At 39.2% G+C, this 24,449-nt stretch overlaps 1 protein-coding gene across 4 annotated transcripts in view; it reads right to left on the minus strand.

Annotated features, from left to right (window-relative positions):
* ATXN7 (ataxin 7) overlaps positions 1-24,449 on the minus strand; it is a 142,900-nt gene that overhangs the window by 32,167 nt on the left and 86,284 nt on the right. For 3 of the 4 annotated variants that reach the window (XM_032801044.2, XM_032801046.2, XM_032801048.2), the window contains one exon: positions 23,920-24,024. In XM_032801044.2, coding sequence (XP_032656935.2) covers positions 23,920-24,024 — 105 coding nt within the window. Of the gene's footprint in view, positions 1-1,719; positions 1,962-23,919; positions 24,025-24,449 lie in introns of those variants that run through there. The other variant, XM_032801047.2, reaches the window with a different exon arrangement.

The raw sequence follows: 24,449 nt of genomic DNA on the forward strand, positions 1-24,449 counted from the left end.
CATTAATGTTGGGCTTTAGAAAGGAACTTCCCTTACGGAGAGGTAATTCCACTATTATATATGACAGCATTCCTGAACTTTCCTCAGAAGCATACGGCACTGAACACCATTAGAGATGGAATACCAGCCTAGACGGACTACTGGGCTGATACAGGATGGCAACTGCAAAATGCTAAGAAACTTTAAGTTAAAAGACACTACAAGCTGCAATATCAATGTGCTTCTCATAGTGACTATATCAGGAAAATAAAAAAGTATCAGGGATACAGGGCCAGAGTTCAGACTTATTGGGGTAACTCTCCATCTTCATGCTTTCCAGTTTTTCTTTTAGTAAATGGCAAGCTTTAAGAATTGTCACATTTCCTTGTGGGGAGGCAGGAGAGACAGTAAATTACAATATTTTTTCAAGGCTCTTTGACTTAAAATACTCATAAGTATGAGAACCTTATCTCTACTTAAAGTTCTGTGTCTTGGAACATAATATTCATGCTGCAGCTCCCAGGGCAGAAGTGATATCATTATTTGTTTTTGTTGTTTTAAGATCAGAACCTCAATGCTATTTTACACTGGTTTTATGCCTTTGTAGCACAAACATTTTATTACGCACTAGAAAAGAGCAGTCACGGGTATTCCATTAATTCTGCAACAGCTCACTTGGAGAAGTAAATATACAAAAATCTGCTAGGAATCTGCAGAGTATGTTTACTACGTTCTGCCCAAGATGATACAACCAAAGTTTTAGTACACACAAAGTCTCACTCAGCCATTTTAAATTTTATTTTAAAAGAGCCCAGCAGCCAGCTGGGATACGACAACCTAGAACTAAAAATTAATGCACATCTAGAAATAAAAAAATATAACTGTAGTATTCAATACATTTAGACTAATAATTTATTCTTATATTTCAGCCCACTGAGTACCATCAAAGGGAAAACGATCATGCTGCCCACCCTAAACAAAAGACCTGGCTTTATAACAGGGAATGCATTAAATCTCTGACTTTTAAATTACACTGCCGGGTGCTACTAGGAAGACAGTTAAAATAAACATGTTCTTACTAGTTTATCTCCTTAATTCATAAATTGACAAAATGATACTGAATTGTACAGGATTATAATCTACCTTTTTAAATGTTTAACTGCTATTCCTGTCCTCGTTAAAAGAGTTTCTTTAGATAATCTGTTTTGGATTTCACATTTCTGCAGGGAAACAGTTTTAATTTAACAGATTATGCTCTGTTCTCAGCTCTTCCTGTGTCATGAAACCACAGTTACCGCAAATAAAATACAGTACTTCTTCCCCCCCAACCCCACCCCCAGTTAAAACTTTTTAAAATGTTAACTCCAATTTTAGACATTGACTAGGTAAACAATCATATTACTTTAGAGTACAGTTTTAAAAGAACTACTGTTTCAAGATACTTAGATGGTTTAGTGCAAACCTCAGCATTTTGAGTTAATAGCAAACTCAACTCCCATCTGCTTTTGAACTTTGGCCAAATCTCTCAAATGACATTTCAGAATGGCTTATGTGGGCCGTTTGCAGCAGTTAATCCCTCATTTTGAGATTATCCACTTTGATCAACTAACTCTGCAAAGGCCTTCTACACAACTTCACTAGTGTTTAACTCCACCCCTGGTAAAGTATAAACAAACTTAGAAAACGCACAAAGTTTACGTCTTTTAGTTCCATGTAGTGTTAGTACAGAACTATACCAACCTTCTGCAAACTCCATGCAGATCTGGGCTCTTTGCCAACTCCTGCCTCTGAAAACTGCACAAGAAGAGTTACCCAGAGCTTTCAGCCCTGTGCAAAGAGAAAGGCTGTTCTGGAAAGCCTTCTTGTTAACTCCCATTCACATAATTTGAGTGTGCTTCATTGCACCCTTGCTACTAAAGCCCTGCATCATAAATCGGGTCTGCCCACAAACTCCAAACAAGCTCCATGTTTGGGTTTATGTAACATTTGCTACTACAGTAAAGTGCACTTGAATCACAAAGGTCCTGGCAGATAAATAGTAAAACAGGAGGTGGAGTCTAATTTTATTTAATAGGGTGATACCAGGAGTCCTTGCTGATGTAAATTAATCCCTCTATTTTCACAGCAACTTGTCAGAGTTTGAGAAGGCGGCACTTAAACAATTTATCACATTGACATGCTATCCCAATTTTCTGACAGTTTCTTTAAAGTAACCTTAGCACAGCAGGTATATTAACAGAGGTATGCAGATTGTATATTACAATACTTAAAACCATCTAACATTACCAAGAATATTAATACCCCAGTTTACAGCTATCATGTTTATAATACTCAAATACAGAATGAATCTCTAAAATTACTTTGCATTCTGCATGTCAAAAATCTTGAAATCAGTTCCTTTTACCACAGTACACTGCAGTTTTTAATATTTTCAGATTGTAGCACACATTACACAAACCTTTTATATGCTATTTTTATGCCAAAGCTCTAAAAGAAAAATATGAATGCCTTCCGCATAATTATTGTATGGGTACTAACAGGTGAAATAGTGATTATATGACTATGACTTTAGACTAACATAGAACTGATTAATATTAAGTACTTTGCTGTTAACTCTGCCTACCCCATTTAATGTTTTAAAATCAATATTCAAGCATCCCATCTACATCACAGCAGAAAGAAAAAACTGGTATGTCTGACAGTTTGCCAGCCAGAAGTGTGGTTAACACCTGAAGTCATGTATTTGTTTATTATTCACCTCTCCAAATATTACTGAAATTACCCAGCTAGTGCTAAATAGCTACCTTCAACCCTATTTCCTGAGTAGTCATTAAAAAGTTCAGTAAACTACCTGATAGAAAAGAATACAGGAGAAGTGGTTTGTGGGTGGTTTCGTTTGGTTGTGCTTTTGTTTTATTTTAAACTATTATCAAAGCCAAGATTTCTTTTCACAGATATCAAATTGCCTTGAAATTTTTAAAAAGTAAACAACTGCTTCCGTCTTTGAAACACAAAGGTGCCCAGAGGAAAGACATCTGGCTTGTACAAGTGTCTTTGTGTTGTAAGTTTACTTGTTTTACCACCAGGAATGGCTAGCAGAAGCAAGGAACAGCATTCAGCAACTTCCTTTTCAGGAAAGCACAGAGCCTGGGGACTACTATTCTAATCAAACAGATTAGAAACAAATAAATCAAGGCATTGCTGAAGCTCACTTCAGGTCTTGCATGTTTAAAACACCAGATAGCAATCAGTATTTCCCTTTCCCAGGAACTTCAAGAAAGAGTGGTAAATGCTATCTGACCATTAACCACATGAAAAAACTCGATATGACAAGGACATTTGCCTGGATTTTCAATGTGAAAATCTACTTCACTCCATCTATAATCCACTGTTAAAATTAGATACCAGCAGCATATAAGTTTTTTTTGTTTGTTTTGTATTTACTGCATTGCACCACTAACAATTACATTCTGGTAGTCCTCCTACTTATCTTTAGTGGTACACAGAATTCAACTATTGTGGGGGATACCAACATTGTTTTCTTTGTCGCCTTGCCATCTCACATTTATTTTTCTTCATTTCTGTCTATTCCCTTTTAGGAGCAGCGAGGTGACAATCACAGAAGTGCTTTATTTGCACAGCAGGCCACGGACTAGGATCATGCAATCACAGTCAGTTTCATTCTAAGGCAGTGGCATTTATAAAATCCTCCTGCTGCTGACTGGAGGTTGGGGAGGCGAATGATGGCAAAACAGCGGCAGGGAGGGGAATTAGGAAGCATGGTGGGGTAATTTTTCATGGGGAGAAGTTTGGAAAAGGATAATGGAATGGCCATACAATTGCTTGGAGGCAAAGTGCTGTGATTTTATGCTTCTTTACGTTGTGCGAGCAACACACATATTCACTACCACAGTATTTGAGCTTTTTTCACACATTTTCCGTAACTCCTTCATAGCTGGCTGACATGTGGAGCATGATATGGAAGCTTCCAAGCAACTTTAAACTCTGTCTTTAGTAAATTTCTATTTATTTTGTCACAAAACTTTGCCTTTACACTGCCCAATGTATGTCCCACAACTTAAATGACTTTTTAAAGGGCTTTTCTGCTACAGCAAACAAACAAAAAATACTGTCTGTATGATAATAAAATTGAAAAAGGTGTTGAGTTTAATTTCCTTATTATAATAAAGGTCTTAATAGGTTTTTAAGATTTGGGTTCTAAAAATATTGTTCAAAATTCTCAAAAACATAAAAAAATATATATTTGAGATAAACAATTTAATCTGCCAGTTAACAGGACCATTTCTAGGTTAAGAAGTCTAAAATTAGCCCTATGAGCTGTGGTTTAGTTTGTGCGCATCCACATCATGTTGGCCTCAGCCCTCCCCAACACACTCTTGTTTGTCTGCTCCATGCTAGGAAACAGGCAAAATACAGAAAATGACAAGAATCTTTTTTAAGTGTCAGCCTGCTTACAAGAATGGAGCAAACAGATAGGAGCAGGGAGAGGAAGAAACAGTGTGATGTGCCTCTGCAGAGAAAGCGAGTTCCCTGGTCTTTGTTATTGTAAGATCACCCAACAGAGTAACCTCAACTTAAACTACACTGGAATTACAGTAATGGGAGAAAAATGGCTTCCCTTGCATCAGCAGAGCGTGAAGAAAAACATGCCCCCATCTCTTCACTGTGTGTATATAGCAATACAAAAAGGAGGATGTATGTCAATGCATTAATATTATTATGCACACACGGAATACCAAATAGCATGGTAGAAAGGTTTCTATTGGCATGAGTTTTAGGATGACCACACTGCTTGTCAGTGGCAACATTATATAATGCAAATCACCGCAAAGAAATGCGAATGAAACCATTATACCACCATATAATGTATTCTGCATATTTCATACATGATGCAAAAAAACTTTTAGGAATGGTTAGAGAGCTTTAAACACATTTAATAGGACTATTTTTTGTATCATGCTCCCTGTAAATCCAGATATCTTATTTACCATGTGTGATGGTTGTGTAGCTGTTATATAATAATCTAAAGCTAAGAGTTAGTTACTGCATAACTATAGTGGGTTATTAGAATTTCTTGTATGAATGTATTGATCTAACTTATACTGGGGTAGTGGAATGTTTCTGAAACACCTATAGTGACAGAATTCAGGGAGAACTGGCCCCAAGAGGAAGATAATAGCTCCAGATAAGGACACCCCACCATACATGAAAGTTTTGCAGAACTTACATCCTCCTCACAAGCCTTGTTCTGCCAATGCTAGGAACTAACAGATCACAGAGCTATAAATGTTAAAATAGTGACTTGGTCTTGGTGAAAGGATCTGATCCAAAGGACTAGTAGGCAGCATTTAAATGACTCTCCCCTGAAGGAGAGAGAAATGGTTTGTGAGTTAAGGAAATGGTCTAGGACAGCAGACCCCAGAGGTCTCTGGGGAGGTCCATATGAAAGAGATCTGTTATCTAGACATGCAGGTAGTTTGTTTAATTGTTTAAAACCGCTTGTCTCTGAAATGCTTTTGTTGTAAATAATAATATTTTGCTTTAAGGAGGCTGTTTGATTACTGGTTACCTCCATCATTGCTCCCAGAAGGAACAGAACTGCAGGGTCTGAGCTTAAGTCAGGCCTCCTGAGGTAATCACAGTTGATCACAGGGGACTGCAGTCCAGACTTGCTTGGACAGTAGGACAATTAGGTGATTCCACCTCAAGATAGGGGTGAGACAGATCTAAAACTTGAGAGGGGGTACACTCAAAGAGACTGGTGGGGGGGTGAGAGGAGGCGCAGTTAGCCTGGGAAATGTGACACATGAGACCAACTACACAGGGATCAAAAAGACCCATTAAAAAACTACTGGACCTTATATCACATTTTAAAGTCTGAAATCTCTTTTTCCAGAGCTAGAAGTGGGTGCTCCATGTTTTCCTCTGAACCCTCTCAGTCCAATAGCATAAGCTTCTGTTTCTAGTCCCTGTAGGGACACCAAACAATTGACTTTGGAAGTCATGACATTTTTATGTCTAGAAAAACTGCCACTGACCCAGGATTCAGTGTTTCCTCTCCTCAGCCTCATACAATTGTTTGTGTTTGCTTTTGTTCATTGGGGGGGGGGCAGGTGGGGGGCATTGAAGAGAGTGGGAGAAAAGGAGGAAATGTCTCTGGTAAGTTGATTTTTAAAAAAAAAAAAAACCAGCAGCTGCTGGATGCTGCTCCATCTTTGGAAAATTAGCGTAAATCCTAGAAAGATGAATTGGGGGCAGAGAGGAGGTGCGAGATAAATTCACCGGTGTACGATCAAGTTATATTGTTCTGCAGTCTGTCACATGAATATCAACTCTGCATATGCAGGTACATTTATACAAAAATCATATATTACTAAACACACACATCATACATACATTAACACTTATAAATTGTTTTATAGATTTTTTTTATTTTATATTTTACTATTTGAAAGGATTACAAATTTTACAGAAATAGATTTCTAGTAAACGTTTTCAAGCTCAGCTATTGCTGAACATTGCTACTAGGACAATCGGGGCTGGGTTGCAGAAGTAGGAAGAAGCTCAGTGCCTTCCCAGTGTTTCTAGCACGTTCTAAATAGCCAAAAAGCCTCTTGCTTTTTGCCAGTATACAAACTGGTGGCTCTGCAGAGAGAGAGTGATTGCTATCAAAGATCAGCAACTGGCCCCACTGCACTATCGCTATGAATCTGGGCATTATGGGAAGCACGCTGCCTAGAAAAAACACTCCCTCCTCAGCAACAGTCAGAGTCCACACTACACAAAATTTAGCGAGTGACAGTTGCTGTAATGTTCACTCTGACTAACGTGATGCGGACACCGAGGCTTACCGTATTATGGACACACGTAGGTTATACCACTCCCCTGAGCAACAAAGAAGTGAGGAATATTTTTAGAAGTTGATAAGAAGATAGATGGCTTTGTGGTTCAGATGCTGGGTTGTGGTCAACGAAGAGACAGTGCAACTACTATATGCGGAAAGGTTTGCACAAAGGTGGCTAAGAGCCACTCTCCTGATCTTGGGCCATTTGTGGGTCAATGTACACCTCTACCCCGATATAACACTGTCCTCGGGAGCCAAAAAAATCTTACCGTGTTATAGGTGAAACCGCGTTATATCAAACTTGCTTTGACCCACCAGACCACGTAGCCCCGCCCCCCTGAAGCACTGCTTTACTGCATTGTATCCGAATTCGTGTTGTAGCGGGTCACGTTATATTGGGGTAGAGGTGTACTGTGCTGCCAGGGATCATCATGGCCAGTGGGATTTGCTATAGGCTGGCAAACAGGACTGGCAATGGAGGGAAAAGGTGAGTTGGCCAACTCTATGCCACCTATAGGTATACCACCTACTTCCTAGAAGTGTTGTGAAGCTTAATTAATGTTTCTGAAGTACTCAATGCTCTGCAGTTGAAAGGCACAGAAGAAATGAAAAGTATTACTTTAATAACTTCCGCTTCACCAATGCAGCTAACATTACGTATATGTGACAAATGGCAGTTTCCGGCAATATCTTTGGGAGACCTTACTGAATTAATTTAAGTGTCTTTGGGAAAAACTGTATGAAATGAATGGTTTATGTATTATTGTGGGTTACGATTGCCGGTAACCGCTTGAAGGGGGAGATGTGAGATATGAGACATGGGGGTCAAAGGACTATAATGAACAAAACAAGAATGGACACTTGGAACAAAAAGTGCTAAGTGGTTTTTCTTGGGAATATATAGGGGGAGGTTATGCAAAAACCCAGCCTGCCTTTTGAAGCTAAGATCTAAGGAGGAGCCATTGTCTGATGATCCCCAGTTACATAAGACCAAAATCAAAGTACCACGCTGCATGAAGTGTCAGAGGGGTAGCCGTCTTAGTCTGGATCTGTAAAAGCAGCAAAGAGTCCTGTGACACCTTATAGACTAACAGACATATTGGAGCATGAGCTTTCGAGGGTGAATACAAAAGCTCATGCTCCAATATGTCTGTCTATAAGGTGTCACAGGACTCTTCGACACTGTATAAAGGAAAGACTGAACTATTCATGGTTGGTTACTGGTTCTAAAAATGAAGCAGTTATGAACTTTTAACTATGGGGGAAACCCAGTTGTGGGTTTTGAAGGTCTGACACCTGCAGAGCCTAAAGTTGGGGTTGCGGTGACCTCCGCTAAGCTGTTTAGCATGTGTATAGGTTCTTTTATTGTCTTTATTGTGTTTTCTCTGTAATGCTTTTGCCTTAAAAATAAATGTGCTTGCTTATAAGAGGTTGTGCAGTATCTCATAACTGCAGACAGTATGCTACTCACAGCCATTGGAGAGAAAGCAAAGCAGACACTGGCCTGTTTAGACAGCCTGGCTTCCTGGGTATATCACAGTATAGATAGGGAACAGTACAGCCTTAAAAACCCTCGCTCAAGAGGGAAAGAGATGCAGGTCTCCACCCAAGAGAGGTGACAGCTAAGGAGTCAAGAGCCTTTGCTGAAGGGAGGTACACCACCTACCCCACCCACTGAAATAGCTGCACAATGTTGATTACAGACTAAGGCCTCATCTGACTGACAGACAAGGTTCCTGGGAATTACTGGAGCCCCCTTTGGAATTCACATGACCATGAATGCTATCTCCTAAGATCAGGAGAATATTCTTTTCTGGTAGAGGCACATGAAGTATATCCAGCTGAAAGAGAAGTCTCACATTTTAAGGCCACCCTGTATATTTCAGAGCTATGAGCCAAATATTTCCTGACAGCACTTGCCTGTAGTAAGAGGAAGCTCAATTACATGGGAACTGCACTGCCTCTGCAGAAGTCCTGCCCAATGCCAATTCCCAGCAATCAGGGAGTGGAATGAGAAAGTCTCCCAACACCACAGAAACAAAAGGTTTGATTTTATTATTAACTGACGAAAAAAATTCTCAAAGCCAGTCCTTATTCCATCCCAACCTGCGCCAAAGAAATGAGTTATTAAAACACTGGAGTAACTCTTGCAGCTTGCATGACACCACTGCAGGGGAGCGGGCCCGGAGGGAGAAGGCAATAGAAAGACAGAACCGCATTCAGGGAACAACAGCAGGCAGGAAATTTACATGAGCTCTTTACCTTTGAGCAGCCCCACAATACTAGGTACACAACATTTTCTTCCATCCAAACTTCTTTTAGCATTGTGCAATGGAGCGAACTGTATTCTCAATATGTCAATCTGCTGCACAGCCACCATATGAACTTTTGGGACCAAAACACTGCATAAATTTTAGGGTATAAAGAACCTAAAACTATTAGTTTGTCAAAACTACACATAACCTGCATCCTCCAGATGGGAACCATATATCCTTCCAGTTCTATCAAAAAGAACTAATGTAATATTTTGGGCATTATTACTATCCCAACTACTCAATGGCATTTCACATATTCAGCTATGATGGCATCTTAGGCTCGTGTGGGTAAGTTTAATATTACATTTATCTATTTTAATTTTCTGTCTTCTAAATTTTCTAAACCCTGAGAGGATTTATAGTTTCTGGGGAGTTTCATAGTGCAGAGCCCACATTATTTTCCAAAGGAAATCATAATAAAACATATTAATGTTTTATAAGTGACATGTTCAGTACACACCTAGCTGTTATAGAGAAGGACACCTAAGGAAAACTCCATTGTTGTTACTGTGACACTTTTTATAGTACTACAGAAAAAGCAACAGTAGAAATTTAGAAGCCGAGCTGACAAATTTTCTTGCAATTATCTAAAAAGAGACTTGGGGCTATTCCTGTAAGTAGAGCCAATTGGACATTCTCTGATGAAACCAAGTTTCATCAGAAAATGCCAATTCGTTAAACCTGAAGTGTTTTGTGAATGCGAGCTAGAAACTGCCTGGTTCCCTGCCAGCTGCGTAGTGAGCTCTGGAGAGGCCTGGAATTCCAGGCTGCCCCAGGATGGAGATCCTAGGTTTCCAGAGTTTGCTGCTCCAGGGCAGGCCCATCATGCCAGGGCTTGTAGGCTCCCTGTCATGGAGCTGAAAGACTGGAAGTCCTTGGAGCTGCAACTCTAACTGCAGCTCTGCTCCTCACTCCACAGTAGGGAGCCAGGGGCTCTCAAGACTCCCAGGTTCCCTGCCGCAGAACTGGAAGTCTAGAGATCCTGGCAAGGGTTTTCAGGGTCTGTGGCTCTCACTTCAGGGGAACCAGTTGGCCCTGGAGTCTGGAAGCCCTGGCGTCCTCAGGCAGTATGCACTGTGGAGCAGTCCCAAAGCCCCAGACCTTAGGAGCCCCAAAACTGACAAGAACGTCAATTTAACTTGGCAGCAGCTGTCTTAGGAGCAAATTTCACTTCTGGAAATCCTGGGGAAAAAATTTTTACATCACAAGAAGTTTCTAAAACATTTGGTTACAATGCAATATGGAACAAAACTAAATTTTAGAAAAATCAAAATTTCTCTCAAACCAGATATCCTGAGTTATGGCCAGGTCTACCTGTAAACAAGTACACCTCTACCCCGATATAATGTGACCTGATATAACATGAATCAAAGCAAGTTTGATATAAGAGTAAGATTTTTTGGCTCCCAACAACAGCGTTATATCGTGATAGAGGTATAATCTGCAAAAAGTTTTGATGTATTTCTGGTTCTAGTCCTCCTTTTTCCAACCTGCATTAACAGAGTAAATATTTTCCTAATATTAATTTTCCATGTACGCAGTTGCCACAAGGATATCTGAAGATTGCATATGAGAGACATGATGGTGTGTGTAATTATGGTAGGGAGGTGATGATCTCAGTATTACGTGATAAAAACTGTACTGTAAACCCTGAAATGTGAATGTTCCCATGTTGCACAAGCAATCCTATTGGCTTCAATAGGACTACTCACATACAGGTTTGCAAGATCAGTTTTAAATTACCCAATTTAGTCACATAATCTAGAGCAACAAGTGTCTTTCATTTTGGTTCACTAATCATTACAATTAGATATTTAAGACTTTGTCAGTATTTTCATAAATATTTGATCAATTACTTAAAATTAAATTATTTCTAAAGAGGTTACGCTTTTACCACTTTTAGAAAATTATCCTACTGAGTAAATGCTGTTCGACTTAATCATGGAAAAAGTCACATTGAGTTTTGGCATTAATTCTGTTTTCTTAATACTGCGAGTTTCAATCAGCTATAAAGGTTTACTTATTTTTAAGCTATATATATAAAAATCACATTTTTACTGATTAGAAATTTGACAATATGTTGGCAGATGATATTACATAGGAAATGTTATATACTCCCTCTTCTGGTCATACTTAAAAAACACAGTTTGCAGGCTTTAAATATATGAGATGTGTATTAGATGTCAGTTTCTTTGCTTTGTGTTTGTAAGTCTGAAGCACTTTTCCAGGAATTAATAATATTGTCACTATCAGGAAGTAACTGAAAGGTCAAAGAAAACTGGTAATCAATAAACATGTAAATAAATACTCAGTAATTTAAAAAGTCTATATAATGACTAATTAGAAGCTTGAATTATTATTTTTTTTTTCTATTTGGTACGCATTATCTTTCTCGAGTTTCTACAAGAGCATAACATTAATACAGCTTTTTGGTTTGCTATGATTGCGTGTACCATTGTCAAAGATGAGAACACAGCTTTGGGAATGCTGTTTGCTTGCTGCATGGCCAGCAGAAGGAGCAAGTAGGCACAAAGCATTGTGTTTTGTGTAGGCCTGGAGTGAACAATTTTCTTCCATCTAGTAACAAGCCTGGACATATATATTCTGAAGTCAGAGGGCATTCCTCTCCATGCTGTTCTAAAAGCAGTGATACATCCTACTGATCAGAGCAGAAGCCACACCCATATATTAAGTGCCCCATATTTTCTAAGAAGTGTTACTTAATTTTATTTCTATGTTTCTTACACAAGCAAGAGGAGAAAATGCACTGAAGAGAGGCACAAACAAAACTGCATACTGAGGCATTTTAGTAATAGCGTGTGTGCACGCGTGAGGATATATGCGCCCATCAACATCACAGGCAATGTGTGATGAAGTAGGAGACACATCCAAAATGGGCCCAGTGCATAAAGAATTATGTAAAGTGATGCAATCACAAATTATATTAATGTGATAGCTTTTGCTGAAATAACTTTAAAGGAAGAAGCCGAGATAGATTTTTTATTGTAATCCTCTTTCCCCTCCTGTCTTCAATATTTTTCTAAGGAGAAAATTTGCTAGTTTGTATAATTCCATCTGGTTTTTATGATTTTTCTACTTTAAGCCTATTTTCCCTCGTCTGCTTATCTTCCTCCTCACTGTATTTTCCTCTTTCACTATGTTTATTTCAGTTCTGCATTTGACTCTGCTTTTTTTTTTTTTTTTAAGCTATTCCCCTTCATTTTCGTTTTCTTTCCATTCATTTATCCTCACACTATCTCACCGCCTCTCAAGTTTATCCACACCTATGGGGTTTTTTTGCACTTTTCTCCTCCTCCCTGGACATGTCCACCTAGATTACAACGACTGAACTCTAGCCTGGAAAGGCTCTCCTGATAAAGACTTATTTTTGCTGCTAGTGTCACCATGAGTCCTGTGGCTCTTGCTCCCCCTTCTCTAGGCAGATACCCCACCATGCTCCTACTTTCCCTCAGCATAGTAACCGTGCTGCAGGCCTGGAGAAGTGTTGTGTGGTTTGTGCACTGCTCATACACCACAACAAGAGAATATGTGAGAAAAGGAAGATGACTATTTGTGAGGAGAGGGTTGGAAGTAAATGAGGGGAGGACAGAATCTGTGCAACATGAAACTATAGGTATGCATGAAAGTAACTTTTTTTTGACAGCTGGGGAAAAAAAAAGAAGTCTCTCTTTATCTTTGTAGTTCAATACTTACCAGTGTTTAAAGAGGTTCCCAGAATGCTCCTTTCTGGGATTATAAGTGTTGTGGTGTTCATCTGAGGTTTGCATTTCTTGGAATAGTGTACAGTCATGAGAACGCATACTTCCCAAAAGAAACAAGCCAGGAAGGCCTTATAAACGTATAACTATTTTATAGTTGGTCACATTTCAGAATGAAGCCTTTTGACAGTGTCCTTTTAATAGTGAATCCTTGTCTTAAAAGTTTTAAACTATGGGCTACCATTCCCTCTCTCCTCTCCATGCCAATAGGAACCTTATTTCTTTTTCTTCTCTGGAATAAGGCTCTATCCACCTTCCTTGCATTCCTCCCCCAAACAGGTTGCAGCTTCAAACTTGTGTGTACAGTGCTACTCCGGGCTCCATGCCAATTCCTCCACGCCTCTGGCCTACCCTCTCGATGCATGCCACCTCCTCTGGCTGGGACTCAGACTGAAGGAGCGGTAAGGAACTAGAAAGAGCTCTTACAGTGGTGAGGAAACCCTTCCAAACATACACAGCATGTAAATCGATGCAGCGTTGCTTTTCCTGAGTCTGCAGACAGGCTGAAACAATAACTCTGAGAGTGCTGTGACCTTAACCACGTATCTTAATGAGATCTACATAATGAAACTTCATATGATGATTTAAAAGTCAATATTATTAACTATTTCAGTGCTGGTCATTTTAGAACAAACCCAAATTACTCCTTAAAACTTCCTAAGTGGGACTTTAGTTATGTGCACTTAATAGCAAATTTAATAAATTAAACCATGGGTAACCTTTTTGTTCTGGATACTCCCTCAGTTCTGTTTAACAATATGCTGCATTTAGTTAAATTATTCCTCCCTCATGCCTAAGATTTGCCTCTCCATAGGAACATGAAGATGACTCTTGCTTCTTTCCCACCAATACTGTACTAACAGTTGCTTCTTCCTCCTCACTTTCCCCTTTTAGACATCAACCCTGAAAAGGGAACCATCCATATGTAGTCCCAAACCGTGGGATTTAAGCAGAAGGCTCACTGGGCAGGATTGGGATTTTCACTGGAAGACTTTATATCTTTACACAGTTCCTTCATTTGAAAATATTTCTCCTTCAAGTTCTCTCAAATAGAAGAGAAGATATTCTCTCTCCACTGTGTTTCAAATCATTAGGTGATTTCTGCATTGCGTGCTATCTGTTCTGGCAGGGTAGCATGAAATTCAATTTGTACTAATCGATCTGAGGCAAAGAGAGAAGAAAGCATGCCATGGTAATTTGACATTTCAAGTATTTTAGCACATACAGTAATAGGAATTACAGATTAAGCAATAAACTGTACAATGACTTCCCTTGGTTTTTAAGTCTGAAATTCAACACTACTGTATTTTATCAGATAGTGCTACCAACGATTGCTTTATACCTACATTTATGGCTTGAAAAAGCCATGTGCCCACAACTGGGAAGCAGTTTTACCAGGAAACTTCCATCAACTTCTTCAAAAACTAAGCTTTCATTTAACAAAGTTTATAGCTCTTACATGTGTAAAGAAACACTTCTAAATATGAACTGATTGTGACATTTAAATAAACACCGTACACAAACACTTTATCTGTAAAACTGCAGAGGATGTGGACCTTTGTTATTTTTCATCCTGGCTAGGAGGCACAGTACTTGCTAATAGGTTATGGATACACATTTCAAGTCCTGCCTATAACTCTGGTTTATTTCCAGTGAGCTTCTTTCCAGGTGGTAGTACTTTTCTATTTAATGATGTTCTATTTAAAAATAACTAAGTAATCACTTGAAAGATTTCTCTGAAATAAATCCCATACTAAACTTTGAGCCTTTCTGGGAATATGCCAAAATGATTCTTGCAAAAGGTATAGAATTTCACAAAGCTCTGCCAAAAAGAAATTAAACTAGTTGTTACTGGACCTAGAAACTAAAATCCTGCTGCTGGAAACTACTGTATGAGAACTGCCTGCATGTCTAAATGGAACCTGCTAAAGTTGCCAGTGATAATTTGCTAAATCAGAGAGATTAACTTGGACTGAGTATATGTCTAATACCACCTGTACTTATTTGACAAAATGCTTGGCAGATTGCTAGCCCATGTGTAAAAAACCAGAGGGTCTAGAAAGTTTTATTTTGACTATTAAAGCATTACAGGAGGAGGGATTTGGGATTACTGATATCAGCTGGAATTCCCACTATTTGTATGAAGTATTTTTACATTAGTTAAGAGAGTCCTAGATGACCTGCAGGCACTTCATTACTGAGAAAAATTAGTCAACTGCCAAATAGATTGCTAAATATAATGAAGACCCATCCGTTCAAAAGACGTAAGAGCTAATGCAATCTTCTAAAAAAGCCCAGGTACAATGGTTTGGGAGCCAGGTTCAAAACATTCCTTTCTCATCTGCATTAAATGCTGACTTGTAAACACACTCCATTTTTGACTTTGTGTATTTTTTAAGCAGTCTATCTTTCTCCCTTAAAAAAAAACAACACCTAAAAGTTAACAAAATATGTATATATGACTTAAATATTGATGTCAAATTTTTAGTTTGGTCAGCTGTTAGGTCTAGTTTATAATAACCTAATAAGGCTTAGATTTATGTTCAGTCTAGAATGTGGAAAAAGCAACCAAATGCATATGTTACGTTGAACGTTCTGAGATACTAAAGTTACATGTGATATCAGAACACATCAGCTTTCTACAACATATTACAAGGGTCAAGTATAGCAACCCTGATTACAATTATCTCTGTCAAATCCAAGAAAAGTTAATGGGGTGATTTATCTTGACTAAAATCAGGTTGGGTATATCATTTCTAACCTGGGTTAAAAAAAAAAAAAAAGAAGAAGAAAAAGAAAGTTTACCAGACTCCTACTAGGCAAAAGACAGAGGACTAAAACCTGCTAGTCAAAGACAGGCCACGTCTAGACTACGCGCCGGATCGGTGCGTTAAAATCGATTGCTCGGGGATCGAAATATCGCGTCTGGTCTGGATGCGATATCTCGATCCCAGAGCGTGCTTAGATCGATTCTGGAACTCCAGCTAGACGACCGGACTTCCGGATTCGACACAGCGAGCCGCGCGGATCGATCCCACGCGGTGAAGACGGGTGAGTAAATCGATTTTAGATATCGATTCAGCTACGCTATTCTCGTAGTCTGAAATTGGTATCTAAAACGATTTAATCTCGTAGTGTAGACCTGGCCACAGACAACAACGTGCCTGCAATAAGTGTGTGAGTGGTAGGAGGAGAGGTAAGCTAAGAGCCTGTGTAGTGAGACATCAGGTGATGGCAAACTCCTGATGAGAGCCCAATTCTACAGCTCTTCAGTTGCTGGAAGAGCATTGGTGCTGTTCTTGGGCTCGTCTTTCATATCAGCCTCTAGAAACAGACTATCTGACAGACATGAAGGCGTCCTCTTCTCTCTGCAGACTGAAAGGAGGCAGTTCATTTCATCTGTATCCCTCACTCTCTTCCTCCTCGGGCTGGTGGCAAGGGTGGGTGGTGTTCTTCTATCTACCTCCAACCCTAGAGCTGCAAAGAGGGGATAAAGTGGCGTCTTTACTAGTTTATCTCTTCCACTCTTTTTTTTTTTTTTTTGGTCCTCCCTGCTGCAGTTCCCCCCTACAGAGTTTTCCAAAAGAGCGGCAAGGTGAAACTGACATTCTGAACAATTTTACTGTTGCCCACATAACAGCAGAAGTGAAGCTGAAAAGAGTCATTAATCTCATTTGTCACTGCATGCCAGAGCTATGAGAATGAGTAGAGGCACCATACATGCCAGTCTAAAGACTCAGGAACAGTATACGGTATCATTTTCTCTTTCCAATATTTGACCCTTTTATAGCATTTTACAACCATTCAATAATTAAACAGACAACGCCATTACAGGTCTCATTCATAGCTCTTATGATACTTTATAAGGTAGCAGGTTACAGAGTGGTAGCCGTGATGGTCTGTATCAGCAAGAACAACAAGGAGTCCTTGTGGCACCTTAGAGACTAACAAATTTATCTGGACATAAGCTTTTGTGGGCTAGAACTCACTTCATCAGATGCACACAGTGAAAAATATTTATACTTGCTCCTGTATTTTTCACTTCATAAAATATATAATAAAATAGGTATATCTCCTAGAACTGGAAGGCACCTCCAAAGGTCACTGAGTCCAGGCTCCTGCTTTCACTAGCAGGACCAAGTACTGATTTTTTGCCCCAGATCCCTAAGTGGCCTCCTCAAGGATTGAACTCACAACCCTGGGTTTAGCAGGCCAATGCTCAAACCCCTGAGCTATCCCTCTCCCCTCCATGCATCTGATGAAGTTGGTTCTAGTCCACAAAAGCTTATGCCCAAATAAATTTGTTAGTCTCTAAGGTGCCACAAGGACTCCTCGTTGTTTTTATAAGGTAGGTAGCCATTATTATCCTCCATTATAGGTGTAGAAACTGAGGCTCAGAGACATGAAGTGACTTGGCCAAAAGCACAAAGGTAGTCACTAGAAAAGATTAGAATACAGGAAGCCTTTGCTTTGCAAACCCATGTTTAAACTCACAAGAACATGCTGCTTCTCACACCATTGAGCTGCCTCCCTTCCATGGGGCCAGAAGCCAGACTAGCTACTTAGCAGGGACAGGGCTCATTGCAGACACTTGGCTGGCAACCAGTCCGGGATGGGAAAAGCTGGTGAAAGCTCTTGAACCACAACCAACAGCCCAGGTGTCCCCCCCACAACCATGCACTGCTCTGGGATCTCCAGTAAAAACTAAGGGAACCATGGCAATGGGTTTCACATACCACAAAGAGCAGCCATGTGCTGAAGTATGTGGAACCATGAACATTAAATTTTTCAGGGGGAAAAAAAACCAAAGGAAAAAAATGCACCAACTGGAACCGACTTTCAAACCTAGTCATCAGTTTCCATCAGTTTAGAGTTGTCATCTGAAACCATGAGAGCTTATAAAAAGATCCGCTAGGGATGGACTGTGAGGAAAGAAGAGGAAGGAACCCAAGACAAAGCCCAGGATGCCACTAGAAAGTCCCAGAGAGGATATGTTTATACACCACGTTAAATAGAGTAAGATTCTGCAATGACTGCTGTTGAAGGAAAAGTAAAGTTATATCTGTGTCAATGGAATTTATTCAAACACAAAGAAAGAATGAGGAATCCCAAATTCTCTTCTGAATGTAAAACAATGTGTGTTTGACATATCTTCACCACCATATATTGAAAGTGTAGAAGACACACAGTATAAGCAGTCTACTCTAGGATACAAAAAGAAATTGTACAAAGTTTTCTGTGTGGCCAATGACATTTTTTCCCCACTCAGAACTTAAACTAATGATCGCTGATAGAAACAAATGCATTTCTTCACTCTATTAAAGTAACTTTTTTCTTTCCCCAACAACAACAAGGTATTATGTATGCCAAATATGAAACTGAATTTGCAAGTCAATTTTAATGATTATATTTATTCTATCACACACACCAGTCACAACTGACAAATTACAATTAAATATTTTATATATGTTTTATTGCCTCAAGAAAAGTTTAAATTTAGTTTTATGATGAATATCCTTTCACATAACAAAGAACAGCTCAAATTTTAAATAGATTTCTAGTTTGCTAAAATATTAAATGTGGTATATTTTGAGTAAAAATTATATTTCAATTTATCTAATTGCATGTGTCTAGAAAATTTTAACATATGAACTAAAAAAACGCTCTCAGACTACCTTGTCTTGTACTTTACCACAAACATGCTTTGGGAGGAAATCAGCTCATTAAGTTCTGTGAGTAGTTTGTTTACCCTGTGTCTGACAAAAGTGACATTTTGAAAGAACATATTCTACTGTGGAAACTAAAGAGCCCACCAGGACAAGCTTCAAATAACAACATCAAGTATAAGCAACACACAGCACCAAACGCTGTATAGTATTTTAAGAAACTCTCTAGTAATATTCCGAAAAACAACAACAAAAGCACTGGAAAATTTATAAAAAGCATTACTTCACTGCACTTGTGATTTTTCCCAAACCTAGTGAGACTCACCTTTTCTTCAAAAATCCTGAAATAAAACCACAAATTACATATTTCATTCAGTAGAAAATTTGATCTTGAAAAATCCAAAGAAAACTATTTTCTTCACTTTTAAACATGAGATCAACTCTTCTATACTGTTACTTAATATAATTTGACAATGTTTACATTTTACCTTTTACATTTTTTTGTTTCCATTATTTCTGTCATTTCTTCACTTTAGGCATGTTGAATCAGATAAGTACACTGCAGTTTGGTAATCATTAAATCACCTGTCTTGTCATACTGATGAGCAGCTTTCACATTTATTAAGGTTAAAACAAGAAACAACCTCCAAATAAACTGAAAACAGCTAAAAGATTAGCTAGCCAGTTTCCTACAGAACCACACCATCGTATGTCCTGCTCTGAAATTACTTTCTGAAATTACTTAGCAAACCAAACTCTTTGAATAGTTGACATCTCCACCCAACCTCATTTTCCTCAATCACCAATGACTCCACCCATTTCCTTTCTACATTTCTAGACAGTGGTATTAGAGAGACAAGGTGGGTGAAGTAGTCAGTATCTATTGGACTAACTTCTGTTGTCTCTCTCACCAGAAATTGGTCCAATAAAAGATATTACCTTTCCCACCTTGTGTCTCTAATATCCTGGGACCGACGTGGCTACAACTACACCACGTAAGTAGATAATTTTATAACTTTCTTATCGTTCATAACAGTCCTGATAGACATTAATAACAACATTGACGGCCTCATCACTGCCTTTTTAATTTATGTTAAAGTATCTAGTTCTAATTTACAGATTTAAATTAGAGGCTAATATTTCTTGTATCTGAAATCTTTTTGATACATGTTATTATGCATACAGTATACATACACAAGCGATAATAATAATAAAAAATAGATAAAACCAAAAAAAAACCACTTTTAAAAAATGAAAAAACAAAACAAAACCCAAATGTGTTTTTCACAATTCTACTTCACAGAAAACCCTCTCTTTTTTAAAGTAAATGTAAAGCAAGATTTTGAATTAACACAGTTGGATACAAAACAACTTTTTAGTCACAAAACAAGTTCTATGCTGCTAGTGGCAATGCAAACTTCCACACACCACCCAACTAACATATTCACTCTTTAGGGGTGAGACAGCAATTCAGTTTCTAGGCCCACACAATTCTTGAACTGTGTGCTGAGCATGCCAGCACAGCTGTCATGCTAACAACTATGACAATGGTTTCTATGACGCAGAAACCTTTCTGTGAGGATCCAGACAGAGATCGCCAACAGCTTGTCTATATTATGGAGGGCCACAGCAGCATAGCTACAGCCCCACAGGTATACAGCTGTAACCCCCACACTGTACGCACATGCAAGTACAAGGACAAATGCAAAGTATTCTGCTTAGGCTGGAACAATCAGCTGTTCACATACAAAATGGGAAATATCAGAGGCGTAGCCATGTTAGTCTGGATCTGTAAAAGCAACAAAGAGTCCTGTGGCACCTTATAGACTAACAGATGTTTTGGAGCATGAGCTTCGTGGGTGAATACCCACTTTATCAAATGCATGTCATGATGATTCAACATGCCTAAAGTGAAGAAATGACAGAAATAATGGAAACAAAAAAAAATGGGAAATGACTGCCTAGGAAAGTGATCTGGGGTCCTAGTGGATTACACCCTAAACAGTGTAACACTGTTGCAAAAAAAGCAAACATCCTTCTGGGATGTATTAGCAGGACTGTTGTAAGCAAGGCACAAGTAATAATTCTTCACTCTACTCCATGCTGATCAGGCCTCAGCTGGAGTACTGTGTCCAGTTCTGGGCACCACATTTTCAGAAGCAAGAATGTGGACGGAAATAGGAAAAAGCCAGAAAAGAGCAACAAAACCACGATTAGAAGCGTTTCGAGAAGCACACATGGACCTATGAGGCAAGATCGCGGAAAAATGAATGTATTTGTTTAGTTTGAAGACGAGCAATCTGAGGGGACATCTGACTAAGTTTCAGTCACATAAAACGCGTATGTACACGGAGGAGGAGAGAAACATTATTCTTAAATCTATGAGGCTAGGAACAAGTACGCAATGGACTTAAAGTGCAGCAAGGGTGGTTAAGGTTGGACATTGGAAAAACTTCCTGTCAGGATGGGTAAGCACTCGGAAAATAATTGTCTACGAAAGGTTGTGGAATCCCTGACATTGCCTAACCTGCTTCTTGGAAGTCTCCCACCCTGTCAGGGAATGGTCTAGAGTAATACTTATCTGCCCTGAGGGCAAGGTGGCTGGACTAGGGGACCAAAGGTCCTTTCCAGTTTCATAGATCATAACTCAGGAACTGGAAAGGGACCTCAAGAGTCCATTGAGTCTAGTCCCTGCCTCACGGCAGGACAAATACTGGTCTAGAGCCATCCCTGATAGACCATTTATCGTAACCAACTCCTTAAATATCTCCAGAGATGGCAGATTCCCAACCTCCCTAGGCAATTTATTCCAGTGTTAAAGCCACCCTGACAGTTAGGAACTTTGCCTAATGTCCAACTAAATCTCCCTTGCTGCAGTTTAGCCCATTGCTTCTTGTTCTATCATTAGGGCTAAGGTGAACAAGTTTTTCCCTCCTCATGACAACCCCTTTAGATACCTGAAAACCTGCTATCCACTGTCCCCTCTCAGTCTTCTCTTTTACCAACTAAATAAACCCAATTCCTTTCAGCCTTCTGCCATAGGTCATGTTCTCAAGACCCTTGAATCATTCTTGTTGCTCTCTCTGACCCTGCTCCAATTTCTCCACTCTTCCTTGAAATGCGGTGCCCAGACTGGACAAAAATACTCCAGTTGAGGCCCTAACCAGCGCAGAGTAGAGCGGAGAATACTTCTCCGTTCGGTTTTAAATACACACCTGAATGCATCCAAATCACTGGCTTTTTTGTCAACATATCACATGTGTGACCATATTTAGCTGGTCCACTATGACCCTAAGATCTCTTCTTTGCTATACTCCTTCCTAGACAGTCTCTTCCCAGTCTGTACGTGTAGTGAACCGACTGTCCCTTCTTAACGGAAGCACTTGCATTGTCTTTATGAACTTCATAACCGGTTAATCTTCAGAGCATTTCCTCCAATTTGTCCAGATCATTTTGAATTTTGACCCTGTCCTCCAAAGCAGTTGCAATCCCTCCCAGTTTGGTATCGTCCGCAAACTTAATAAGCGTACTTTCTATGCCAACATGTAAGTCGTTGATGAAGATATTGAACAGAGCCGGTCCCAAAACAGACCCCTGTGGAACCTCACTTGTTATACCTTTCCAGCAGGATTGGGAGCCAGTTCTATGATTCTATTCTTCAGTGCAGAAAGGGTTTTAGGGATGTGCGCGCATGGGCTTGCATATTACTCCTGGGGGAATTCTGTGTAACTGCGGTGCAACAGAAACCCCTGCCCTCCCACAGATTCCCTTTACTTCCTTGCAGAAAATGGCTTCTGCGGGGAAGCAAAGAGAAGCTGCACTAGTACCCACTCACCCCTTCCCTGCAGCTCAGAGGTATCTATTCGAGCAGCTGGGGGAGAGGTAAATCACTGGGGTGAGGAGATGCTCTGGCCATCCAGGAACGTTAGTCCCAGCTGGAGCATGGAGCAGACAGAGCTGGGTCAGATCAAGTCCCAGACACTTCCCCTGGCTGCAGAAAACTGTGCCCGGGGGTATGTTGGGGGGAGGCTTTCCAGGTCAAGATGCACTGGGTTTGGGTGGACAGGGGGAACAGCTCCTTGTACAGAGATTCCCCCACTCCATAGAGCCTCCTCTGCAGCATGGCACCCCCTACACCCAAAACTCCCTGTGCATCCAGATTCCACCCTCCACCCAGACACCACACCAAGCTGCCTGAACCCAGATTGTTGTCACACAGAACCCTGGAACTCGAGGGAATTTTTCACCAAAAAATTAGAATTCTGCAAAGTTCTGCATAATTTAATTGTCAAAACAACACAGAAACACAACAACAATATAATCACACCATTTTCAATTATTTTGGTAATTTATTTCAAAATACTTTTCAGCAAATAATTGAATGGTGTTATTTTGACAAAATATGCAGATTTTTGCAGATTTTTAAAACTTTGTTCGCAGAATATTAAATTTTTTGGTGCAGAATTCCCTCAAGAGTAGCATATACGCACACACATAGACATCCTGTGTGTTTGGGAAGAAGGAAGTGGAGGTGAAGATATACTGGGTTTCTCATCATCTTTTGTATTAGCACGTTTAGAAAAAAGTCAGCTAAATTTCTTCAGCGCTGCATATCCAAAAATGAATACCAAAGGGTCCCAATCAAAATCCTCCATCCCTTTAAAATTGCTTACCACTCTGGAGAAGGGCAGAGGAAAGGGTCTGAAAAACTATCCACCCTTCACCCATTGACTATTTTATATGAAACTACAGAATACTTGAACTGTATAGCACTTTAGACTTTCTTAGTGCTGTACAGATACTGTGTTGGCTGATGTTACCCACACACTTCTAGCATAGTTTATACACAAAAACTTCATCTGACCATTAAAACAAATAACAATTGATACTTTTTAAAATAAATAAGTTTACTACTTTCAAGTGCACCATGTCTGGTCTATAGCAAAATCTGCAATTTTAATTTTTAGTTCAACTGCAATTGTATGACATTTAAAAACAGTCTTCAGCTATTAAGAAACATATACACACACACACCATTTCAAAATGGGACAACGCTGATGTAGTACTTAAAGGGGAGAACGTTCAAATACTTCACTAATCTCAACAAGGACCATCCTTTTGCATTCATGAACTTTATTTTAAAAATAGTTAAAATATTTTGCAATGAACACAGGTTACCTTCTTATACTGCATTTACATTATAATACTGTGTGCAACATCAGCTTTAAAGATCACAAAGAGGGATAATCAAAAATTGCCAGGCTTAATCCTGATTTAACCTCACCCTTAATTATTAAAAACGGTTAAGCACTTACCATAATGTGATTGAAATGCCTGTGGTTTTACAACCTGATTACAGTGGTTACACATCACCAAATAGAAATCATCATGTGCCGGGCAAAGACCAAATATTGGCATATCTAAAACAAAAAGACAAAGGGCATATCTCTCAGCTGCTTACAATTACTGAAAAACAACTATAGTAGAGAACCTCATGATGCTATCACTGAACTATCATTTATAGCACATTTTAGTACATTCGGAAAGTGAGAAAAACATATAGTACAATAGTTAGGTTAGTGTTGAAATATTACAAACACCACATATTTTCTTTCAAAGCTAAGTATAAAATCAAACGGATTGCTTCTTGCAGAGCTCTAGCAGCAATCTGATGTGGGAGTGATTATTTCATGCCATCTTCAAAAGGACAATAGAAAATCATTATATTTTGATGACACAGTAAATGTAAGCTATTCAGAGAGTAGTTTAAGTTCTATCCCACTTTCTATAAACAAACTCTAAAATGAAGGTTGTTTTCTACTTAAAATTTTGTAACCATTTTAAA

The sequence above is a fragment of the Chelonoidis abingdonii genome, chromosome 17 (genome assembly GCF_003597395.2).
Source record: "Chelonoidis abingdonii isolate Lonesome George chromosome 17, CheloAbing_2.0, whole genome shotgun sequence".
NCBI classification, from domain to species: domain Eukaryota; kingdom Metazoa; phylum Chordata; order Testudines; family Testudinidae; genus Chelonoidis; species Chelonoidis abingdonii.